The sequence below is a fragment of the Entelurus aequoreus genome, linkage group LG13 (assembly GCF_033978785.1).
Source record: "Entelurus aequoreus isolate RoL-2023_Sb linkage group LG13, RoL_Eaeq_v1.1, whole genome shotgun sequence".
NCBI classification, from domain to species: Eukaryota; Metazoa; Chordata; class Actinopteri; order Syngnathiformes; family Syngnathidae; genus Entelurus; species Entelurus aequoreus.
In genome coordinates, this window is record NC_084743.1 from 7,740,135 (window position 1) to 7,766,327 (window position 26,193).

The 26,193-nt window shown below is 38.8% G+C and overlaps 1 protein-coding gene across 1 annotated transcript in view; it reads right to left on the minus strand.

Moving 5' to 3' along the window:
- Positions 1 to 1,762: 1,762 nt before the first annotated feature.
- LOC133663117 (transmembrane protein 237A-like) overlaps positions 1,763 to 26,193 on the minus strand; it is a 33,263-nt gene continuing 8,832 nt past the window's right edge. The window contains exons 5-11 of the mRNA XM_062067349.1: positions 25,354 to 25,484; positions 14,568 to 14,664; positions 14,299 to 14,490; positions 12,056 to 12,129; positions 6,999 to 7,086; positions 5,221 to 5,342; positions 1,763 to 3,014 (exon numbers count right to left, since the gene is read on the minus strand). Coding sequence (XP_061923333.1) covers positions 2,953 to 3,014; positions 5,221 to 5,342; positions 6,999 to 7,086; positions 12,056 to 12,129; positions 14,299 to 14,490; positions 14,568 to 14,664; positions 25,354 to 25,484 — 766 coding nt within the window. The 3' untranslated portion in view covers positions 1,763 to 2,952. The remainder of the gene's footprint in view (positions 3,015 to 5,220; positions 5,343 to 6,998; positions 7,087 to 12,055; positions 12,130 to 14,298; positions 14,491 to 14,567; positions 14,665 to 25,353; positions 25,485 to 26,193) is intronic.

Below are 26,193 nucleotides of genomic sequence, written 5' to 3' on the forward strand. Positions count from 1 at the left end.
AGTGCATCACGGGAAATGAAGTTCACTATTTGAACAATTACCCTCGACCACTTCCGGAGTGGTGCATTTTGGGACTTGGAGTGAAATATTGTGAATTTGAAACTAATGAAGAATAATAATGGATGAGATGTATTTAGCGCCACTTTAAATCACTAAAAAAGTCACAAATGATCGTAAATTGAATCAAATCTGAATGTCTTCATGGATATTATTGACATTTTTAAGATGATGTTTTAAAAAATAACATCATTTTCTTGTCTTCAGCCTTCACAACAAAGATGCCGTCACGTGTTGGACAATAACATTGTTTAATGCTAACAAACAATATAAATATTGATTATAGTATAAACCTCACCTTGATTGGTCATGAATTATTAGTCATTTCAGTTAATAAGTCATGAATTATTAGTCATTTCAGTTAATAAGTCATGAATTATTAGTCATTTCAGTTAATAAGTCATGAATTACTAGTCATTTCAGTTAATAAGTCATGAATTACTAGTCATTTCAGTTAAAGAAATGTGTTTGTTAGCGCTTGCCTTCAAAGATGAATACATGTTATTAGTCATTTTGTTCAAACATGATTAGCCATTCATTATTAATCAATTAATTTAAAGATGAATCAAGTTATTAATATTTGTATTCAAACGTGAATAAAGTCATTTTTATTGGTGTTTTAATTGAACCGTGAACAAAGTCATTGATTATTAGTCATTTCATTTAGAAATGAATAAAGTCATTGGTTATGAGTCATTTAAAGATGATTAAAGTCATTGATTATGAGTCATTTAAAGATGATTAAAGTCATTGATTATGAGTCATTTAAAGATGATTAAAGTCATTGATTATGAATCATTTAAATATGATTAGTCATTGATTATGAATCATTTAAAAATACGATTAAAGTCATTGATTATGAATCTTTTAAAGATTATTAAAGTCATTGATTATGAATCTTTTAAAGATGAATAAAGTCATTGATTATGAATCATTTAAAAAGATGATTAAAGTTATTGATTATGAATCATTTAAAGATGAATAAAGTCATTGATTATTAGTAATTTAATTTAATGTTGAATAAAGTCATTGATTATTGATAATTTAAAGATGAATAAAGTCAATTCAGCAACTGTTCTTAAGAACACATTTTGTTCTTAGGCCCACTTAAGTTTTTAAGGAGATTTTTGTATTCACCAATGTTTTCTTAGCTGGGATTTGTTTGTAGTTAAGAACAAAATCTAAGAGCACTCTTAGTGTGGCCCAGTGACGTGCAGGCGGGGGAGGCGGGGCCTCACCTGCCATCATGGAAAGACAAATGTTAAATGTATCCAGTGATTATACTATAAAGTTATTTTCCATTTAGCTTCACCAGTTTTAGATTATTTTTATTCCAAATCGCTGAATTTTCACATTTGCCGTTCAAATACTGAGAAGAGACTTTCGGTGAGTCACCAGCCAGTTGAGCCTCGCCCCGGATTGCGCAATGACTGGGCTAACTGCTGGCCTGCTGTGCAGTGAGAGCGTATTGCTAAATAAATTATATTATACATTTGCATAGTTGAGTTAGCGGAGGTATATAATGTACAGTGTATTTTGTCAACAACTGTATGTGTGTCACGTATTTCTTGTGCTGAGCAATCATAAAACTGCTGCGAAGACGCACTGGCTGAGGCTCGCAGTAATCCCGCCTCCTGGTGGTAGAGGGCGCTAGTGATCCCAGGGAACATTTTTGCGACTACTCGGCTGCAGAATAAGTGACAACAAGCAGCAACAGTTAGCGATTGTTTATTTTTTCCTCTCGCCTGGACTTTTAACATGGAGGATTACATATCTAAAATAAAACACTTTTCTAAACTGGACTTTCAATGGAAGCAGGAGGTAATAATTCAAGGAAGATCTCCATCGAGACAGAGAGACTTTTAAAACTGAAGAAAGATAAGGAAGACTTCTATAAACAAGTTATCCATGCTTTTGTTCAGAAGGAGCAGCGCATGGACTTCATTTATAAGTAAAGGTAAGACCATAATAACGTTTTTTTTATTAAATGTGCTTTTTTGTGTACTACAGTTTGTATGTGTAAAGTTAAAGTTAAGTTAAAGTACCAATGATTGTCACACACACACTAGGTGTGGTGAAATTTGTCCTCTGCATTTGACCCACCCCCTGGGAGGTGAGGGGAGCAGTGGGCAGCAGCGGTGCCGCGCCTGGGAATAATTTTTGGTGATTTAACCCCCAATTCCAAGCCTTGATGCTGAGTGCCAAGCAAGGAAGAATGCTGTTATGAGCTTTTAAACATAACCCGTTAACTGCTGCCAATCAAATGGTGAATAAGATACTCTTACGTTTGTAAATGTGACTGTGATGAAGTCAGTGCCTCACCAGCCACGAACCTCACCGCACGTCTATTTGTTCTTAATTGTGACAAGTTCCCTTACGTCTATTGTCTAATCTTACATTCATACAGTGCTTCTCAAATATTGTCTGTCACGCCCCCCATTGGAAGAAAAAAATATTTTGCATTATATTTTGACATTATGTATTTCCCCCGTGGGATAATTCTGTAATCTGCTTGTGTTTTCTCCGTGTGTTTGATGTTCAGCTTTTCCCCTGGAATTGTGCCCTTATATGGGGAATTAAGGGCGTGTTTTTATGCAAATTATGATAGACATGCACGCGCTAACCATTTGGCATTCAGCAACTTAAGAACAGCAGGTGGGAACAATTTGGCCGTTTAAGAACATGTCATGAATTTGAATGGACTCCTCTTGGGAAATCACTTAGGAAGAAAGATAAGAGGAAAAGTGAGGAACTTATTGCTGAATGGGGCCCACTGATTATTGATCATGTAGCAGTGATTCCACTTGATGACTAGAAGCAGGAAAAGAAGATTCTGTGTTTATTTGGACTTAAAGTGTAGAAAAAAGAAATAAATGCTATGCAGTGGACAATGTTTCAGGCAGGAATGTTGTCTTCTCCTCTGGGATAACCTTCCACCTCCATGGACATCAGGAACTCTGCAAACACCATAATATATATATATTATATGTAATATACACAATATATGTATATATTATATGTAATATACACAATATATATATATATTATATGTAATATACACAATATATGTATATATTATATGTAATATACACAATATATGTGAATATATTATATGTAATATACACAATATATGTATGTATATATTATATGTAATATACACAATATATGTATGTATATATTATATGTAATATACACAATATATGTATGTATATATTATATGTAATATACACAATATATGTATGTATATATTATATGTAATATACACAATATATGTATGTATATATTATATGTAATATACACAATATATGTATGTATATATTATATGTAATATACACAATATATGTATGTATATATTATATGTAATATACACAATATATGTATGTATATATTATATGTAATATACACAATATATGTATGTATATGTTAAATGTAATATACACAATATGTAATACACACAATACATGTATATACAGTGGTGGTCAAAAGTTTGATTGATTGATTGATTGAGACTTGTATTAGTAGATTGCACAGTGAAGTACATATTCCGTACAATTGACCACTAAATGGTAACACCCCAATAAGTTTTTCAACTTGTTTAAGTCGGGGTCCACTTAAATTGAGTGTACATCCACTTGTAAAGAACATCATGTCATGGCTCTCTTGAGTTTACAATCATTTCTACAACTCTTATTGTTTAGTGATGTAGTGATTGGAGCACATACTTGTTGTGATGTAGTGATTGGAGCACATACTTGTTGTGATGTAGTGATTGGAGCACATACTTGTTGTGATGTAGTGATTGGAGCACATACTTGTTGTGATGTAGTGATTGGAGCACATACTTGTTGTGATGTAGTGATTGGAGCACATACTTGTTGTGATGTAGTGATTGGAGCACATACTTGTTGTGATGTAGTGATTGGAGCACATACTTGTTGTGATGTAGTGATTGGAGCACATACTTGTTGTGATGTAGTGATTGGAGCACATACTTGTTGTGATGTAGTGATTGGAGCACATACTTGTTGTGATGTAGTGATTGGAGCACATACTTGTTGTGATGTAGTGATTGGAGCACATACTTGTTGTGATGTAGTGATTGGAGCACATACTTGTTGTTGTGATGTAGTGATTGGAGCACATACTTGTTGTGATGTAGTGATTGGAGCACATACTTGTTGTGATGTAGTGATTGGAGCACATACTTGTTGTGATGTAGTGATTGGAGCACATACTTGTTGTTGTGATGTAGTGATTGGAGCACATACTTGTTGTGATGTAGTGATTGGAGCACATACTTGTTGTGATGTAGTGATTGGAGCACATACTTGTTGTGATGTAGTGATTGGAGCACATACTTGTTGTGATGTAGTGATTGGAGCACATACTTGTTGTGATGTAGTGATTGGAGCACATACTTGTTGCTCACTAAAAACATTCATGAAGTTTGCTTCTTTTATGAATTTATTATGGCTCTACTGAAAATGTGACTAATCAAAAGTATACATACAGCAATGTTAATATTTGCTTCCTTGGCAAGTTGACCTGCAATAAGGCGCTTTTGGTAGCCATCCACAAGCTTCTGCTTGACCACTTGACCACTTTTGGTAGCCATCCACAAGCTTCTGCTTGACCACTTGACCACTAAATTGCTGCAGTTCAGCTAAATGTGTTGCTTTTCTGACATGGACTTGTTTCTTCAGCATTGTCCACACCTTTAAGTCAGGCCATTCTAAAACCTTCATTCTAGCCTGATTTAGCCATTCCTTTACCACTTTTGAGGTGTTTGGGGTCATTGTCCTGTTGGAACACCCAACTGCGCCCAACCTCCGGGCTGAGGATTTTAGCTGGTCCTGAACAATTTGAAGCTAATCCTCCTTTTTCATATATATACACATATACATAAATGTGTATGTGTATGTATATGTATATATAAACATAGAGTATATACATACGTATGTATGTATGTATGTATGTATGTATGTATGTATATATGTATATATATATATATATATATATATATATATATATATATATATATATATATATATATATATATATATCAGGGGAAGAAGTTAGTACACCCCTGGTATATACACAAACCTATATATATATGTATATATGGGGGTTGTGCCGTAACCATGACAACACTTCCTGCTCTACCTTCTGTGTAGTCAATGTCTGGCCTTGTGGCGATGACGGCCCAAGCCACGCCCACCAACAACGCCACCACCAGGTTGACCACCATCCACGGTCGCAAGATCTGCTCCTCAGAACCAGGAGGCCTGGACAAGATCAGACATGTGACCAAGATATTTTGTGTACATTACATATATATATACTATGTATATGTAATGTACATACACATTACATATATACAGTATATGTGTGCATGCATACACATCCATATACATATATATTAGATATTTACACTGTGTATATATAAATATATATAGTTTATTATTATTATTGTTCGGTCAATGGTCAACAAAATAAACAAACAGTTGTACATTCATAGATTGAAAATGAAAATGTTGCAGAGTGAAAGTGTTTAGTTGAACACTTATTGTGCCTAAGCCTATAAACAAGGTCAAGTACAAGATGAACTTCTGAAAATGATGAAATGTCCTTTGTACAACATATTATAAATACACTACATATACACAGTAAAGGCATGTGAAATATCCTTGTACACATATTAAACCTTTGTACCAATTGATATACTATATACAAACAATTATACTTCCATTATTATTTATATCCCACATTTAGTATTTGAATTAACATTGATCATAGTATTAACTACTGCGTTGATTCTAGAGTGATATCTTTTTTCAAGACATTGGTCTTAAAGTGTTTTTATATATTATATACGTATATATATACAATTATATGTACATGTATATACATATATATGTATGTATATATACACATGTACGTATATATACATACTTATGTATATATATATACACGTATATATATACACGTATATATATATACGTGTATATATATATATATATACGTGTATATATATATATACATATATATATATATATATATATATATATATATATATATATATATATATATATATATATATATATATATATATATATATATATATATATATATATGTATGTATGGGAAAAAATCACAAGACTATTTCATCTCTACAGGCCTGTTTCATGAGGGATTTCCTCAATCCTCAGGAGATTTTAATGGAAGCATTCACATACCATGGTTTATATAGGGCACAGAGCGGGTGGGTACAGGCAGGCGTGGGGGCGTGGTGATTGACTCATGTGTTACCTAGGAGGTGTTTCCTTCTGTGACGGCATGCTGATACAATTTCGCTGCGCTTGTTGAGGGATGACAACTCTGGACGGTATATGATAAACAGTTTCTCTTTTAAGCATAGGTTGCATCTTTTGTTACCACTGTTGTAAGGTGTGCTGGATGCAAGAATTTGCCATGTTATTGAGTATTCAACATTATTGTCTTTGAGATTCCAAATGTGTTTGCTGAGTTCTGTAGTGTTCCGGAGTCTTTTGCATCTGAAAGAAGCCTTGTGATTGTTCCATCTGGTTTTGAATTCTCCCTCAGTTAATCCTACGTATGTGTCGGATGTGTTAATGTCCTTGCGTATTACCTTTGCTTGGTAAACAACTGATGATTATAAGCACCCCCCGTTGAGAGGGCAATCAGGTTTCTTGCGGCAGTTACAGCTTTTGTCGGTTTTGGAGTCGTTCTGCCTGGTGGTGGGCGGCTCCTTTTCAATTGCTTTATTGTGGTTTGAAATGATTTGCCGCATGTTGTTCATGCAGCTGTAGCTCAATTTAATGTTGTTCTTGTTGAATACTTTATATATATATATATATGTATGTATATATATATATATATGTATGTATATATATTAATGATGTGAAAATGAAAGTTCTCACCACAGTGTGTGATTGGCTGAGGGATAGAGGCTGATACGGTCGCTGGTCATCTGTTGACTGAGGACCAGGATCAGTGCCATGAAATACACTGTCAACACACACATGACATCATCACACACACGTGACATCATCACACACACGTGACATCATCACACACACGTGACATCATCACACACACGTGACATCATCACACACACGTGACATCATCACACACACGTGACATCATCACACACACGTGACATCATCACACACACATGACATCATCACACACACGTGAAATCATCACACACACGTGACATCATCACACACACGTGACATCATCACACACACGTGACATCATCACACACACGTGACATCATCACACACACATGACATCATCACACACACATGACATCATCACACACACGTGACATCATCACACACACGTGACATCATCACACACACGTGACATCATCACACACACGTGACATCATCACACACACTTGTAGACCAGCACAATGTAGTCCTCCACATACCTGAGAGGCATTGTCCCCCCCACACAAATGGTGAGGATGATGAGTCATTCTTCATCTAAATGCAAATATATGAACATCCTAGCAGTCTAATGACAGCCGACTTTGTACAGTAAGTGATGTTTTATTATGTTTGTTGTTTCTCATGAAGTCTGCAGTGAATAATAATCAGTCATGAAGAAGAAAAAGCAAACGTTGTGAAATGAATGTGCTGTGTGTAATATGTTATTATACATGTTACTTATATACTTACATCATGTATATATTACATGTTATTATACATGTTACTTATATACTTACATCATGTATATATTAAATGTTGTTATGAATGTTACTTATATACTTACATCATGTATATATTACATGTTATTATACATGTTACTTATATACTTACATCATGTATATATTAAATGTTGTTATGAATGTTACTTATATACTTACATCATGTATATATTACATGTTATTATACATGTTACTTATATACTTACATCATGTATATATGACATGTTATTATGAATGTTACTTATATACTTACATTATGTATATATGACATGTTGTTATGAATGTTACTTATATACTTACATCATGTATATATGACATGTTATTATGAATGTTACTTATATACTTACATCATGTATATATGACATGTTATTATGAATGTTACTTATATACTTACATCATGTATATATGACATGTTATTATGAATGTTACTTATATACTTACATCATGTATATATGACATGTTATTATGAATGTTACTTATATACTTACATCATGTATATATGACATGTTATTATGAATGTTACTTATATACTTACATCATGTATATATGACATGTTATTATGAATGTTACTTATATACTTACATCATGTATATATGACATGTTATTATGAATGTTACTTATATACTTACATCATGTATATATGACATGTTATTATGAATGTTACTTATATACTTACATCATGTATATATGACATGTTATTATGAATGTTACTTATATACTTACATCATGTATATATGACATGTTGTTATGAATGTTACTTATATACTTACATCATGTATATATGACATGTTATTATGAATGTTACTTATATACTTACATCATGTATATATGACATGTTATTATGAATGTTACTTATATACTTACATCATGTATATATGACATGGTATTATGAATGTTACTTATATACTTACATCATGTATATATGACATGTTATTATGAATGTTACTTATATACTTACATCATGTATATATGACATGTTATTATGAATGTTACTTATATACTTACATCATGTATATATGTATATGACATGTTATTATGAATGTTACTTATATACTTACATCATGTATATATTACATGTTGTTATGAATGTTACTTATATACTTACATTATGTATATATTACATGTTATTATGAATGTTACTTATATACTTACATCATGTATATATTACATGTTATTATGAATGTTACTACATGACATATATACTTAGATCATGTATATATTACATGATGTAACACATTAAGAGTGTTACTAAAACAACTCTCTCGTGTGAGTCACACATTAAGAGTGTTACTAAAACAACTCTCTCATTTGAGTCACACATTAAGAGTGTTACTAAAACAACTCTCTCGTTTGAGTCACACATTAAGAGTGTTACTAAAACAACTCTCTCGTTTGAGTCACACATTAAGAGTGTTACTAAAACAACTCTCTCGTTTGAGTCACACATTAAGAGTGTTACTAAAACAACTCTCTGGTTTGAGTCACACATTAAGAGTGTTACTAAAACAACTCTCTGGTTTGAGTCACACATTAAGAGTGTTACTAAAACAACTCTCTCGTTTGAGTCACACATTAAGAGTGTTACTAAAACAACTCTCTCGTTTGAGTCACACATTAAGAGTGTTACTAAAACAACTCTCTCGTTTGAGTCACACATTAAGAGTGTTACTAAAACAACTCTCTCGTTTGAGTCACACATTAAGAGTGTTACTAAAACAACTCTCTCGTTTGAGTCACACATTAAGAGTGTTACTAAAACAACTCTCGTTTGAGTTTAAGAGTGTTACTAAAACAACTCTCTCATTTGAGTCACACATTAAGAGTGTTACTAAAACAACTCTCTCGTTTGAGTCACACATTAAGAGTGTTACTAAAACAACTCTCTCATTTGAGTTTAAGAGTGTTACTAAAACAACTCTCTCATTTGAGTCACACATTAAGAGTGTTACTAAAACAACTCTCTCCTTTGAGTCACACATTAAGAGTGTTACTAAAACAACTCTCTCATTTGAGTCACACATTAAGAGTGTTACTAAAACAACTCTCTCGTTTGAGTCACACATTAAGAGTGTTACTAAAACAACTCTCTCGTTTGAGTCACACATTAAGAGTGTTACTAAAACAACTCTCTCGTTTGAGTCACACATTAAGAGTGTTACTAAAACAACTCTCTCATTTGAGTCACACATTAAGAGTGTTACTAAAACAACTCTCTCATTTGAGTCACACATTAAGAGTGTTACTAAAACAACTCTCTCATTTGAGTCACACATTAAGAGTGTTACTAAAACAACTCTCTCGTTTGAGTCACACATTAAGAGTGTTACTAAAACAACTCTCTCATTTGAGTTTAAGAGTGTTACTAAAACAACTCTCTCATTTGAGTCACACATTAAGAGTGTTACTAAAACAACTCTCTCGTTTGAGTCACACATTAAGAGTGTTACTAAAACAACTCTCTCATTTGAGTCACACATTAAGAGTGTTACTAAAACAACTCTCTCATTTGAGTCACACATTAAGAGTGTTACTAAAACAACTCTCTCGTTTGAGTCACACATTAAGAGTGTTACTAAAACAACTCTCTCGTTTGAGTCACACATTAAGAGTGTTACTAAAACAACTCTCTCGTTTGAGTCACACATTAAGAGTGTTACTAAAACAACTCTCTCATTTGAGTCACACATTAAGAGTGTTACTAAAACAACTCTCTCATTTGAGTCACACATTAAGAGTGTTACTAAAACAACTCTCTCGTTTGAGTCACACATTAAGAGTGTTACTAAAACAACTCTCTCGTTTGAGTCACACATTAAGAGTGTTACTAAAACAACTCTCTCGTTTGAGTCACACATTAAGAGTGTTACTAAAACAACTCTCTCATTTGAGTCACACATTAAGAGTGTTACTAAAACAACTCTCTCATTTGAGTCACACATTAAGAGTGTTACTAAAACAACTCTCTCATTTGAGTCACACATTAAGAGTGTTACTAAAACAACTCTCTCATTTGAATCACACATTAAGAGTGTTACTAAAACAACTCTCTCATTTGAGTCACACATTAAGAGTGTTACTAAAACAACTCTCTCATTTGAGTCACACATTAAGAGTGTTACTAAAACAACTCTCTCGTTTGAGTCACACATTAAGAGTGTTACTAAAACAACTCTCTCGTTTGAGTCACACATTAAGAGTGTTACTAAAACAACTCTCTCGTTTGAGTCACACATTAAGAGTGTTACTAAAACAACTCTCTCATTTGAGTCACACATTAAGAGTGTTACTAAAACAACTCTCTCATTTGAGTCACACATTAAGAGTGTTACTAAAACAACTCTCTTGTTTGAGTCACACATTAAGAGTGTTACTAAAACAACTCTCTCATTTGAGTCACACATTAAGAGTGTTACTAAAACAACTCTCTCATTTGAGTCACACATTAAGAGTGTTACTAAAACAACTCTCTCATTTGAGTCACACATTAAGAGTGTTACTAAAACAACTCTCTCATTTGAATCACACATTAAGAGTGTTACTAAAACAACTCTCTCATTTGAGTCACACATTAAGAGTGTTACTAAAACAACTCTCTCATTTGAGTCACACATTAAGAGTGTTACTAAAACAACTCTCTCGTTTGAGTCACACATTAAGAGTGTTACTAAAACAACTCTCTCGTTTGAGTCGCACATTAAGAGTGTTACTAAAACAACTCTCTCATTTGAGTCACACATTAAGAGTGTTACTAAAACAACTCTCTCATTTGAGTCACACATTAAGAGTGTTACTAAAACAACTCTGTCGATTACTACTTAGGTACACTTGTGGTCCCTTCCAAGGTTTCTCATTGTATCCCATTGGGTTGAGTTTTTCCTTGCCCTGATGTGGGATCTGAGCCCAGGATGTGTTTGTGGTTTGTGCAGCCCTTTGAGACACTTGTGATTTAGGGCTATATAAGTAAACATTGATTGAGTGATTGTTTGATTGTAGTGTAGTTGTGTATTGTAGTGTTGGGTATTGTAGTGTAGTTGTGTATTGTTGCGTTGTTGTGTATTGTAATGTAGTTGTGAATTGTAGTGTTGTGTATTGTAGTGTAGTTGTGTATTGTAGTGAAGTTGTGTATTGTAGTGTTGTGTATTGTAGTGTAGTTGAGTATTGTAGTGTAGTTGTGTATTGTAGTGAAGTTGTGAATTGTAGTGTTGTGTATTGTAGTGTTGTTGTGTATTGTAGTGTAGTTGTGTTTTTGTTGTTGTGACTTACAAAACGATGCCAGAGCTGCAGGATCCAAGGTGATGATACCTCTCAGAGCCATGGAGGCCTTGGCCAGGTTCACTCTGCACAGGAAACACTAAACATCTGTTATATAAATTTATATGATTATATATATATATATTAGTATATATATGTATACATACATGTATGTGTGTGTGTGTATATATATATATATATATATATATATATATATATATATATATATATATATATATATATATATATATATATATATATATATATATATATATATATATATATATATATATATATATATATATAGTTTGGACACACCTTCTCCTCATTCAATGCGTGTTCTTTATTTTCATGACTATTTACATTGTAGATTGTCACATAAAACCTATGAATGAACACATGTGGAGTTATGTACTTAACAAAAAAAGGTGAAATGACATGTTTTATATTCTAGTTTCTTCAAAATAGCCACCCTTTGCTCTGATTACTGCTTTGCTGCTTTGCACACTCTTGGCATTCTCTCCATTTGCTTCAAGCACACCTGTGAAGTGAAAACCATTTCAGGTGACTACCTCTTGAAGCTTGAAGTTGTGTATTGTAGTGTAGTTGTGTGAACTCTTGCAACTCCCAAAATGAGGAGTAAACATTGGACTATACAGAGACGACGGACTGGCCATTTGCAACGCCAGACCGAGAGCTTTGGAGAACATCAAAAAATAAATATGCTGCATTTTCAAAAACAACGGACTAAGTATCACAATTGAGGCAAACTAACACACTGTAACTTCCTGGATGGAACACTCAACCTGAACATCAGTGACACATAGCGGCCATTTACATTGAAATATGTACACCCGCCTGTCACAACCAGGAACATGCCAGCCTCCATCAACAGGAGACTCATCAGACACATATTCAACCAAGCAACACCTCCATACCAGAAAGCACTCAACCACAGTGGATACCAATTCACCCTCCAATACGACCCACCAGCAACTAAAACAAGAACAACCAGGAAACGGGACAACATACTTTGGTACAAACCTCCATTCAGCAAAAATTTCAGCACCAACATTGGACACAAATTTCTTGCACTCATTGACAGGCACTTCCCCGAAAAACATGTACTCATGAAGATATTGAACAGGAACACCTTGAAACTTAGCTACAGCTGCAAGATGAATATCAAACAAACCATTGACACGACAAGAAGATTCTGAGCACTCACAGACAAGCAACCGCTAACGACTCTAACTCCACAGATAGCTGCAATTGCAGACAAAGGCTTAACTGCCCACTCAACGGAAACTGTTTAAAAACATCAGTTGTTTATCAAGCCAAGGACAAGTCCAACACAGAGACACACATTGGACTGACAGAAAACACCTTTAAAAGCCCTTAGAACAATCACACAGCATCAACTCAAAAACTCTACAGAGCTGAGTAAACACATAAAGACTAACATTGTGGCATCTAGCTCACCATACAACAGTGCAGCTAAAAGATGTTTATTATATACCACCCCAACATGTTTATTATATACCACCCCAGCATGTTTATTATATACCACCCCAGCATGTTTATTATATACCACCCCAACATGTTTATTATATACCACCCCAGCATGTTTATTATATACCACCCCAACATGTTTATTATATACCACCCCAGCATGTTTATTATATACCACCTCAGCATGTTTATTATATACCACCCCAGCATGTTTATTATATACCACCCCAGCATGTTTATTATATACCACCCCAGCATGTTTATTATATACCACCCCAGCATGTTTATTATATACCACCTCAGCATGTTTATTATATACCACCCCAGCATGTTTATTATATACCACCCCAACATGTTTATTATATACCACCCAGCATGTTTATTATATACCACCCCAGCATGTTTATTATATACCACCCCAGCATGTTTATTATATACCACCCCAGCATGACCACTTTAAACCAACTGGTCTCATCATGCCGGCGCAGAAGCAAGGCACTACTGTGTAACAATGGCCACACCCCCATGTAATGTACTCTATATATATGTAACAACCACAGACTGTTCAATAAAATCCCCTGAAGAGCAGAGAAACCTGCGAATCAGGCTTGTAGGGATGATATAGCCTCTGTGTTTTTTCCTGACCTAACGTATATTCCGCTCTACCCCGGTATTGAGTACTGTATAAGGGATAGACCACAGAAACCTCAACTATGTATATATATATATACATGTGTGCGCACCTGTCGAAGGCAGACACGGTGCTGATGGCGAGCAGCAGGTAGAGCAGCGACTGAGCAGCGTAGGCCAGCGAGTGGTACTGATGCAGCAGGTTGGTCAGTGATGACATGTGCTCGCCCGCCAGCACGTAGACCACCGCCATGTTCCACGCCGCACAGCCCGCCAGGAAGCCGTGGGAGAAGAGGCCCAGCACCCTGCGGGGGAGGGGGGGGAGGACTCCTCAGCACACTACCATCTCTCAGCATGGTGGGTAAGGGTCAAAGGTCAGGACCTGAAGCTGCTGTGCACCTGCAAGGCCACGTCTCTGGTGCTCCACGCCTGTCTGGACTCCAGGTAGTCTGAGTCTGTGTGCTCCACCTGGGGGCGCCCTACAGGTCAAGGAGGTCATAGTTCATACAAAGACAACCTAGAGACACGTGCACCTTAGAGGTCAAGGAGGTCATAGTTCATACAAAGACAACCTAGAGACACGTGCACCTTAGAGGTCAAGGAGGTCATAGTTCATACAAAGACAACCTAGAGACACGTGCACCTTAGAGGTCAAGGAGGTCATAGTTCATACAAAGACAACCTAGAGACATGCACCTTAGAGGTCAAGGAGGTCATAGTTCATACAAAGACAACCTAGAGACATGCACCTTAGAGGTCAAGGAGGTCATAGTTCATACAAAGACAACCTAGAGACACATGCACCTTAGAGGTCAAGGAGGTCATAGTTCATACAAAGACAACCTAGAGACATGCACCTTAGAGGTCAAGGAGGTCATAGTTCATACAAAGACAACCTAGAGACACGTGCACCTTAGAGGTCAAGGAGGTCATAGTTCATACAAAGACAACCTAGAGACACATGCACCTTAGAGGTCAAGGAGGTCATAGTTCATACAAAGACAACCTAGAGACACATGCACCTTAGAGGTCAAGGAGGTCATAGTTCATACAAAGACAACCTAGAGACACATGCACCTTAGAGGTCAAGGAGGTCATAGTTCATACAAAGACAACCTAGAGACACATGCACCTTAGAGGTCAAGGAGGTCATAGTTCATACAAAGACAACCTAGAGACACGTGCACCTTAGAGGTCAAGGAGGTCATAGTTCATACAAAGACAACCTAGAAACATGCACCTTAGAGGTCAAGGAGGTCATAGTTCATACAAAGACAACCTAGAGACATGCACCTTAGAGGTCAAGGAGGTCATAGTTCATACAAAGACAACCTAGAGACACGTGCACCTTAGAGGTCAAGGAGGTCATAGTTCATACAAAGACAACCTAGAGACATGCACCTTAGAGGTCAAGGAGGTCATAGTTCATACAAAGACAACCTAGAGACATGCACCTTAGAGGTCAAGGAGGTCATAGTTCATACAAAGACAACCTAGAGACACATGCACCTTAGAGGTCAAGGAGGTCATAGTTCATACAAAGACAACCTAGAGACATGCACCTTAGAGGTCAAGGAGGTCATAGTTCATACAAAGACAACCTAGAGACACGTGCACCTTAGAGGTCAAGGAGGTCATAGTTCATACAAAGACAACCTAGAGACACGTGCACCTTAGAGGTCAAGGAGGTCATAGTTCATACAAAGACAACCTAGAGACACATGCACCTTAGAGGTCAAGGAGGTCATAGTTCATACAAAGACAACCTAGAGACACGTGCACCTTAGAGGTCAAGGAGGTCATAGTTCATACAAAGACAACCTAGAGACACATGCACCTTAGAGGTCAAGGAGGTCATAGTTCATACAAAGACAACCTAGAGACACGTGCACCTTAGAGGTCAAGGAGGTCATAGTTCATACAAAGACAACCTAGAGACACGTGCACCTTAGAGGTCAAGGAGGTCATAGTTCATACAAAGACAACCTAGAGACACGTGCACCTTAGAGGTCAAGGAGGTCATAGTTCATACAAAGACAACCTAGAGACGTGCACCTTAGAGGTCAAGGAGGTCATAGTTCATACAAAGACAACCTAGAGACATGCACCTTAGAGGTCAAGGAGGTCATAGTTCATACAAAGACAACCTAGAGACACGTGCACCTTAGAGGTCAAGGAGGTCATAGTTCATACAAAGACAACCTAGAGACACGTGCACCATAGAGGTCAAGGAGGTCATAGTTCATACAAAGACAACCTAGAAACACGTGCACCTTAGAGGTCAAGGAGGTCATAGTTCATACAAAGACAACCTAGAAACACGTGCACCTTAGAGGTCAAGGAGGTCATAGTTCATACAAAGACAACCTAGAGACACATGCACCTTAGAGGTCAAGGAGGTCATAGTTCATACAAAGACAACCTAGAGACATGCACCTTAGAGGTCAAGGAGGTCATAGTTCATACAAAGACAACCTAGAGACATGCACCTTAGAGGTCAAGGAGGTCATAGTTCATACAAAGACAACCTAGAGACATGCACCTTAGAGGTCAAGGAGGTCATAGTTCATACAAAGACAACCTAGAGACATGCACCTTAGAGGTCAAGGAGGTCATAGTTCATACAAAGACAACCTAGAGACATGCACCTTAGAGGTCAAGGAGGTCATAGTTCATACAAAGACAACCTAGAGACACATGCACCTTAGAGGTCAAGGAGGTCATAGTTCATACAAAGACAACCTAGAGACACGTGCACCTTAGAGGTCAAGGAGGTCATAGTTCATACAAAGACAACCTAGAGACACGTGCACCTTAGAGGTCAAGGAGGTCATAGTTCATACAAAGACAACCTAGAGACGTGCACCTTAGAGGTCAAGGAGGTCATAGTTCATACAAAGACAACCTAGAGACATGCACCTTAGAGGTCAAGGAGGTCATAGTTCATACAAAGACAACCTAGAGACACGTGCACCTTAGAGGTCAAGGAGGTCATAGTTCATACAAAGACAACCTAGAGACACGTGCACCATAGAGGTCAAGGAGGTCATAGTTCATACAAAGACAACCTAGAAACACGTGCACCTTAGAGGTCAAGGAGGTCATAGTTCATACAAAGACAACCTAGAAACACGTGCACCTTAGAGGTCAAGGAGGTCATAGTTCATACAAAGACAACCTAGAAACACGTGCACCTTAGAGGTCAAGGAGGTCATAGTTCATACAAAGACAACCTAGAGACATGCACCTTAGAGGTCAAGGAGGTCATAGTTCATACAAAGACAACCTAGAGACACATGCACCTTAGAGGTCAAGGAGGTCATAGTTCATACAAAGACAACCTAGAGACATGCACCTTAGAGGTCAAGGAGGTCATAGTTCATACAAAGACAACCTAGAGACACGTGCACCTTAGAGGTCAAGGAGGTCATAGTTCATACAAAGACAACCTAGAGACATGCACCTTAGAGGTCAAGGAGGTCATAGTTCATACAAAGACAACCTAGAGACACATGCACCTTAGAGGTCAAGGAGGTCATAGTTCATACAAAGACAACCTAGAGACATGCACCTTAGAGGTCAAGGAGGTCATAGTTCATACAAAGACAACCTAGAGACACATGCACCTTAGAGGTCAAGGAGGTCATAGTTCATACAAAGACAACCTAGAAACATGCACCTTAGAGGTCAAGGAGGTCATAGTTCATACAAAGACAACCTAGAGACACATGCACCTTAGAGGTCAAGGAGGTCATAGTTCATACAAAGACAACCTAGAGACACGTGCACCTTAGAGGTCAAGGAGGTCATAGTTCATACAAAGACAACCTAGAGACACGTGCACCTTAGAGGTCAAGGAGGTCATAGTTCATACAAAGACAACCTAGAGACACATGCACCTTAGAGGTCAAGGAGGTCATAGTTCATACAAAGACAACCTAGAGACACGTGCACCTTAGAGGTCAAGGAGGTCATAGTTCATACAAAGACAACCTAGAGACACGTGCACCTTAGAGGTCAAGGAGGTCATAGTTCATACAAAGACAACCTAGAGACACATGCACCTTAGAGGTCAAGGAGGTCATAGTTCATACAAAGACAACCTAGAGACACATGCACCTTAGAGGTCAAGGAGGTCATAGTTCATACAAAGACAACCTAGAGACACGTGCACCTTAGAGGTCAAGGAGGTCATAGTTCATACAAAGACAACCTAGAGACATGCACCTTAGAGGTCAAGGAGGTCATAGTTCATACAAAGACAACCTAGAGACATGCACCTTAGAGGTCAAGGAGGTCATAGTTCATACAAAGACAACCTAGAGACACATGCACCTTAGAGGTCAAGGAGGTCATAGTTCATACAAAGACAACCTAGAGACATGCACCTTAGAGGTCAAGGAGGTCATAGTTCATACAAAGACAACCTAGAGACACGTGCACCTTAGAGGTCAAGGAGGTCATAGTTCATACAAAGACAACCTAGAGACACATGCACCTTAGAGGTCAAGGAGGTCATAGTTCATACAAAGACAACCTAGAGACACATGCACCTTAGAGGTCAAGGAGGTCATAGTTCATACAAAGACAACCTAGAGACACATGCACCTTAGAGGTCAAGGAGGTCATAGTTCATACAAAGACAACCTAGAGACACATGCACCTTAGAGGTCAAGGAGGTCATAGTTCATACAAAGACAACCTAGAGACACATGCACCTTAGAGGTCAAGGAGGTCATAGTTCATACAAAGACAACCTAGAGACATGCACCTTAGAGGTCAAGGAGGTCATAGTTCATACAAAGACAACCTAGAGACACGTGCACCTTAGAGGTCAAGGAGGTCATAGTTCATACAAAGACAACCTAGAGACATGCACCTTAGAGGTCAAGGAGGTCATAGTTCATACAAAGACAACCTAGAGACACATGCACCTTAGAGGTCAAGGAGGTCATAGTTCATACAAAGACAACCTAGAGACATGCACCTTAGAGGTCAAGGAGGTCATAGTTCATACAAAGACAACCTAGAGACACATGCACCTTAGAGGTCAAGGAGGTCATAGTTCATACAAAGACAACCTAGAAACATGCACCTTAGAGGTCAAGGAGGTCATAGTTCATACAAAGACAACCTAGAGACACATGCACCTTAGAGGTCAAGGAGGTCATAGTTCATACAAAGACAACCTAGAGACACGTGCACCTTAGAGGTCAAGGAGGTCATAGTTCATACAAAGACAACCTAGAGACACGTGCACCTTAGAGGTCAAGGAGGTCATAGTTCATACAAAGACAACCTAGAGACACATGCACCTTAGAGGTCAAGGAGGTCATAGTTCATACAAAGACAACCTAGAGACACGTGCACCTTAGAGGTCAAGGAGGTCATAGTTCATACAAAGACAACCTAGAGACACGTGCACCTTAGAGGTCAAGGAGGTCATAGTTCATACAAAGACAACCTAGAGACACATGCACCTTAGAGGTCAAGGAGGTCATAGTTCATACAAAGACAACCTAGAGACACATGCACCTTAGAGGTCAAGGAGGTCATAGTTCATACAAAGACAACCTAGAGACACGTGCACCTTAGAGGTCAAGGAGGTCATAGTTCATACAAAGACAACCTAGAGACATGCACCTTAGAGGTCAAGGAGGTCATAGTTCATACAAAGACAACCTAGAGACATGCACCTTAGAGGTCAAGGAGGTCATAGTTCATACAAAGACAACCTAGAGACACATGCACCTTAGAGGTCAAGGAGGTCATAGTTCATACAAAGACAACCTAGAGACATGCACCTTAGAGGTCAAGGAGGTCATAGTTCATACAAAGACAACCTAGAGACACGTGCACCTTAGAGGTCAAGGAGGTCATAGTTCATACAAAGACAACCTAGAGACACATGCACCTTAGAGGTCAAGGAGGTCATAGTTCATACAAAGACAACCTAGAGACACATGCACCTTAGAGGTCAAGGAGGTCATAGTTCATACAAAGACAACCTAGAGACACATGCACCTTAGAGGTCAAGGAGGTCATAGTTCATACAAAGACAACCTAGAGACACATGCACCTTAGAGGTCAAGGAGGTCATAGTTCATACAAAGACAACCTAGAGACACATGCACCTTAGAGGTCAAGGAGGTCATAGTTCATACAAAGACAACCTAGAGACATGCACCTTAGAGGTCAAGGAGGTCATAGTTCATACAAAGACAACCTAGAGACACGTGCACCTTAGAGGTCAAGGAGGTCATAGTTCATACAAAGACAACCTAGAGACATGCACCTTAGAGGTCAAGGAGGTCATAGTTCATACAAAGACAACCTAGAGACATGCACCTTAGAGGTCAAGGAGGTCATAGTTCATACAAAGACAACCTAGAGACACATGCACCTTAGAGGTCAAGGAGGTCATAGTTCATACAAAGACAACCTAGAGACATGCACCTTAGAGGTCAAGGAGGTCATAGTTCATACAAAGACAACCTAGAGACACGTGCACCTTAGAGGTCAAGGAGGTCATAGTTCATACAAAGACAACCTAGAGACACATGCACCTTAGAGGTCAAGGAGGTCATAGTTCATACAAAGACAACCTAGAGACACGTGCACCTTAGAGTTCAAGGAGGTCATAGTTCATACAAAGACAACCTAGAGACATGCACCTTAGAGGTCAAGGAGGTCATAGTTCATACAAAGACAACCTAGAGACATGCACCTTAGAGGTCAAGGAGGTCATAGTTCATACAAAGACAACCTAGAGACATGCACCTTAGAGGTCAAGGAGGTCATAGTTCATACAAAGACAACCTAGAGACACGTGCACCTTAGAGGTCAAGGAGGTCATAGTTCATACAAAGACAACCTAGAGACACGTGCACCTTAGAGGTCAAGGAGGTCATAGTTCATACAAAGACAACCTAGAGACACGTGCACCTTAGAGGTCAAGGAGGTCATAGTTCATACAAAGACAACCTAGAGACGTGCACCTTAGAGGTCAAGGAGGTCATAGTTCATACAAAGACAACCTAGAGACATGCACCTTAGAGGTCAAGGAGGTCATAGTTCATACAAAGACAACCTAGAGACACGTGCACCTTAGAGGTCAAGGAGGTCATAGTTCATACAAAGACAACCTAGAGACACGTGCACCATAGAGGTCAAGGAGGTCATAGTTCATACAAAGACAACCTAGAGACATGCACCTTAGAGGTCAAGGAGGTCATAGTTCATACAAAGACAACCTAGAGACACGTGCACCTTAGAGGTCAAGGAGGTCATAGTTCATACAAAGACAACCTAGAGACACGTGCACCTTAGAGGTCAAGGAGGTCATAGTTCATACAAAGACAACCTAGAGACATGCACCTTAGAGGTCAAGGAGGTCATAGTTCATACAAAGACAACCTAGAGACATGCACCTTAGAGGTCAAGGAGGTCATAGTTCATACAAAGACAACCTAGAGACACATGCACCTTAGAGGTCAAGGAGGTCATAGTTCATACAAAGACAACCTAGAGACACGTGCACCTTAGAGGTCAAGGAGGTCATAGTTCATACAAAGACAACCTAGAGACACGTGCACCTTAGAGGTCAAGGAGGTCATAGTTCATACAAAGACAACCTAGAGACGTGCACCTTAGAGGTCAAGGAGGTCATAGTTCATACAAAGACAACCTAGAGACATGCACCTTAGAGGTCAAGGAGGTCATAGTTCATACAAAGACAACCTAGAGACACGTGCACCTTAGAGGTCAAGGAGGTCATAGTTCATACAAAGACAACCTAGAGACACGTGCACCATAGAGGTCAAGGAGGTCATAGTTCATACAAAGACAACCTAGAAACACGTGCACCTTAGAGGTCAAGGAGGTCATAGTTCATACAAAGACAACCTAGAAACACGTGCACCTTAGAGGTCAAGGAGGTCATAGTTCATACAAAGACAACCTAGAAACACGTGCACCTTAGAGGTCAAGGAGGTCATAGTTCATACAAAGACAACCTAGAGACATGCACCTTAGAGGTCAAGGAGGTCATAGTTCATACAAAGACAACCTAGAGACATGCACCTTAGAGGTCAAGGAGGTCATAGTTCATACAAAGACAACCTAGAAACATGCACCTTAGAGGTCAAGGAGGTCATAGTTCATACAAAGACAACCTAGAGACACATGCACCTTAGAGGTCAAGGAGGTCATAGTTCATACAAAGACAACCTAGAGACACGTGCACCTTAGAGGTCAAGGAGGTCATAGTTCATACAAAGACAACCTAGAGACACATGCACCTTAGAGGTCAAGGAGGTCATAGTTCATACAAAGACAACCTAGAGACACGTGCACCTTAGAGGTCAAGGAGGTCATAGTTCATACAAAGACAACCTAGAGACACATGCACCTTAGAGGTCAAGGAGGTCATAGTTCATACAAAGACAACCTAGAGACACGTGCACCTTAGAGGTCAAGGAGGTCATAGTTCATACAAAGACAACCTAGAGACACGTACACCTTAGAGGTCAAGGAGGTCATAGTTCATACAAAGACAACCTAGAGACATGCACCTTAGAGGTCAAGGAGGTCATAGTTCATACAAAGACAACCTAGAGACATGCACCTTAGAGGTCAAGGAGGTCATAGTTCATACAAAGACAACCTAGAGACATGCACCTTAGAGGTCAAGGAGGTCATAGTTCATACAAAGACAACCTAGAGACACGTGCACCTTAGAGGTCAAGGAGGTCATAGTTCATACAAAGACAACCTAGAAACATGCACCTTAGAGGTCAAGGAGGTCATAGTTCATACAAAGACAACCTAGAGACACATGCACCTTAGAGGTCAAGGAGGTCATAGTTCATACAAAGACAACCTAGAGACACGTGCACCTTAGAGGTCAAGGAGGTCATAGTTCATACAAAGACAACCTAGAGACACGTGCACCTTAGAGGTCAAGGAGGTCATAGTTCATACAAAGACAACCTAGGGACACGTGCACCTTAGAGGTCAAGGAGGTCATAGTTCATACAAAGACAACCTAGAGACACGTGCACCTTAGAGGTCAAGGAGGTCATAGTTCATACAAAGACAACCTAGAGACACGTGCACCTTAGAGGTCAAGGAGGTCATAGTTCATACAAAGACAACCTAGAGACATGCACCTTAGAGGTCAAGGAGGTCATAGTTCATACAAAGACAACCTAGAGACACGTGCACCTTAGAGGTCAAGGAGGTCATAGTTCATACAAAGACAACCTAGAGACACATGCACCTTAGAGGTCAAGGAGGTCATAGTTCATACAAAGACAACCTAGAGATACGTGCACCTTAGAGGTCAAGGAGGTCATAGTTCATACAAAGACAACCTAGAGACACGTGCACCTTAGAGGTCAAAGAGGTCATAGTTCATACAAAGACAACCTAGAGACACGTGCACCTTAGAGGTCAAGGAGGTCATAGTTCATACAAAGACAACCTAGAGACACGTGCACCTTAGAGGTCAAGGAGGTCATAGTTCATACAAAGACAACCTAGGGACACGTGCACCTTAGAGGTCAAGGAGGTCATAGTTCATACAAAGACAACCTAGAGACACGTGCACCTTAGAGGTCAAGGAGGTCATAGTTCATACAAAGACAACCTAGAGACACGTGCACCTTAGAGGTCAAGGAGGTCATAGTTCATACAAAGACAACCTAGAGACACGTGCACCTTAGAGGTCAAGGAGGTCATAGTTCATACAAAGACAACCTAGAGACATGCACCTTAGAGGTCAAGGAGGTCATAGTTCATACAAAGACAACCTAGAGACACATGCACCTTAGAGGTCAAGGAGGTCATAGTTCATACAAAGACAACCTAGGGACACGTGCACCTTAGAGGTCAAGGAGGTCATAGTTCATACAAAGACAACCTAGAGACACGTGCACCTTAGAGGTCAAGGAGGTCATAGTTCATACAAAGACAACCTAGAGACACGTGCACCTTAGAGGTCAAGGAGGTCATAGTTCATACAAAGACAACCTAGAAACATGCACCTTAGAGGTCAAGGAGGTCATAGTTCATACAAAGACAACCTAGAGACACATGCACCTTAGAGGTCAAGGAGGTCATAGTTCATACAAAGACAACCTAGAGACACATGCACCTTAGAGGTCAAGGAGGTCATAGTTCATACAAAGACAACCTAGAGACACGTGCACCTTAGAGGTCAAGGAGGTCATAGTTCATACAAAGACAACCTAGAGACACGTGCACCTTAGAGGTCAAGGAGGTCATAGTTCATACAAAGACAACCTAGAGACACGTGCACCTTAGAGGTCAAGGAGGTCATAGTTCATACAAAGACAACCTAGAGACACGTGCACCTTCGAGGTCAAAGAGGTCATAGTTCATACAAAGACAACCTAGAGACACGTGCACCTTAGAGGTCAAGGAGGTCATAGTTCATACAAAGACAACCTAGAGACATGCACCTTAGAGGTCAAGGAGGTCATAGTTCATACAAAGACAACCTAGAGACACATGCACCTTAGAGGTCAAGGAGGTCATAGTTCATACAAAGACAACCTAGAGACATGCACCTTAGAGGTCAAAGAGGTCATAGTTCATACAAAGACAACCTAGAGACACGTGCACCTTAGAGGTCAAGGAGGTCATAGTTCATACAAAGACAACCTAGAGACATGCACCTTAGAGGTCAAGGAGGTCATAGTTCATACAAAGACAACCTAGAGACACATGCACCTTAGAGGTCAAGGAGGTCATAGTTCATACAAAGACAACCTAGAGACATGCACCTTAGAGGTCAAGGAGGTCATAGTTCATACAAAGACAACCTAGAGACACATGCACCTTAGAGGTCAAGGAGGTCATAGTTCATACAAAGACAACCTAGAGACACATGCACCTTAGAGGTCAAGGAGGTCATAGTTCATACAAAGACAACCTAGAGACATGCACCTTAGAGGTCAAGGAGGTCATAGTTCATACAAAGACAACCTAGAGACACATGCACCTTAGAGGTCAAGGAGGTCATAGTTCATACAAAGACAACCTAGAGACATGCACCTTAGAGGTCAAAGAGGTCATAGTTCATACAAAGACAACCTAGAGACACGTGCACCTTAGAGGTCAAAGAGGTCATAGTTCACACTTACTGCTCCTCTCCACAAAGATTCTGGGGGCGTGTCCATGGGGGGCGTGTCCATGGGGGGAGGAGTGTTGGGGTGTGCCCATGATGACATCATCATGGAGGTTGTTGGTGCAATGATCTGATGACTTCACCTTCCTGCAACAACTTTCAGTTAGGTATCATACTGGGAAGTGATATCATCAAAACAAGTGCTGGCATGTGTGATATCATGTGCAATACAAGTAAAGTGTTTACTTATGTGTGATATCACATGCGATACAAGTAGAGTGTTTACATATGTGTGATATCATGTGCGAAAGAAGCAGTCCTGCAGCATGTTTACTTGTGTGTGATATCATGTGCGATACAAGCAGTCCTGCAGCATGTTTACTTGTGTGTGATATCATGTGTGATACAAGCAGTCCTGCAGCGTGTTTACTTGTGTGTGATATCATGTGTGATACAAGCAGTCTTGCAGCGTGTTTACTTGTGTGTGATATCATGTGTGATACAAGCAGTCCTGCAGCGTGTTTACTTGTGTGTGATATCATGTGTGATACAAGCAGTCCTGCAGCGTTTTTACTTGTGTGTGATATCATGTGTGATACAAGCAGTCCTGCAGCGTTTTTACTTGTGTGTGATATCATGTGTGATACAAGCAGTCCTGCAGCGTGTTTACTTGTGTGTGATATCATGTGTGATACAAGCAGTCCTGCAGCGTGTTTACTTGTGTGTGATATCATGTGAGATACAAGCAGTCCTGCAGCGTTTTTACTTGTGTGTGATATCATGTGTGATACAAGCAGTACTGCAGCGTTTTTACTTGTGTGTGATATCATGTGTGATACAAGCAGTCCTGCAGCGT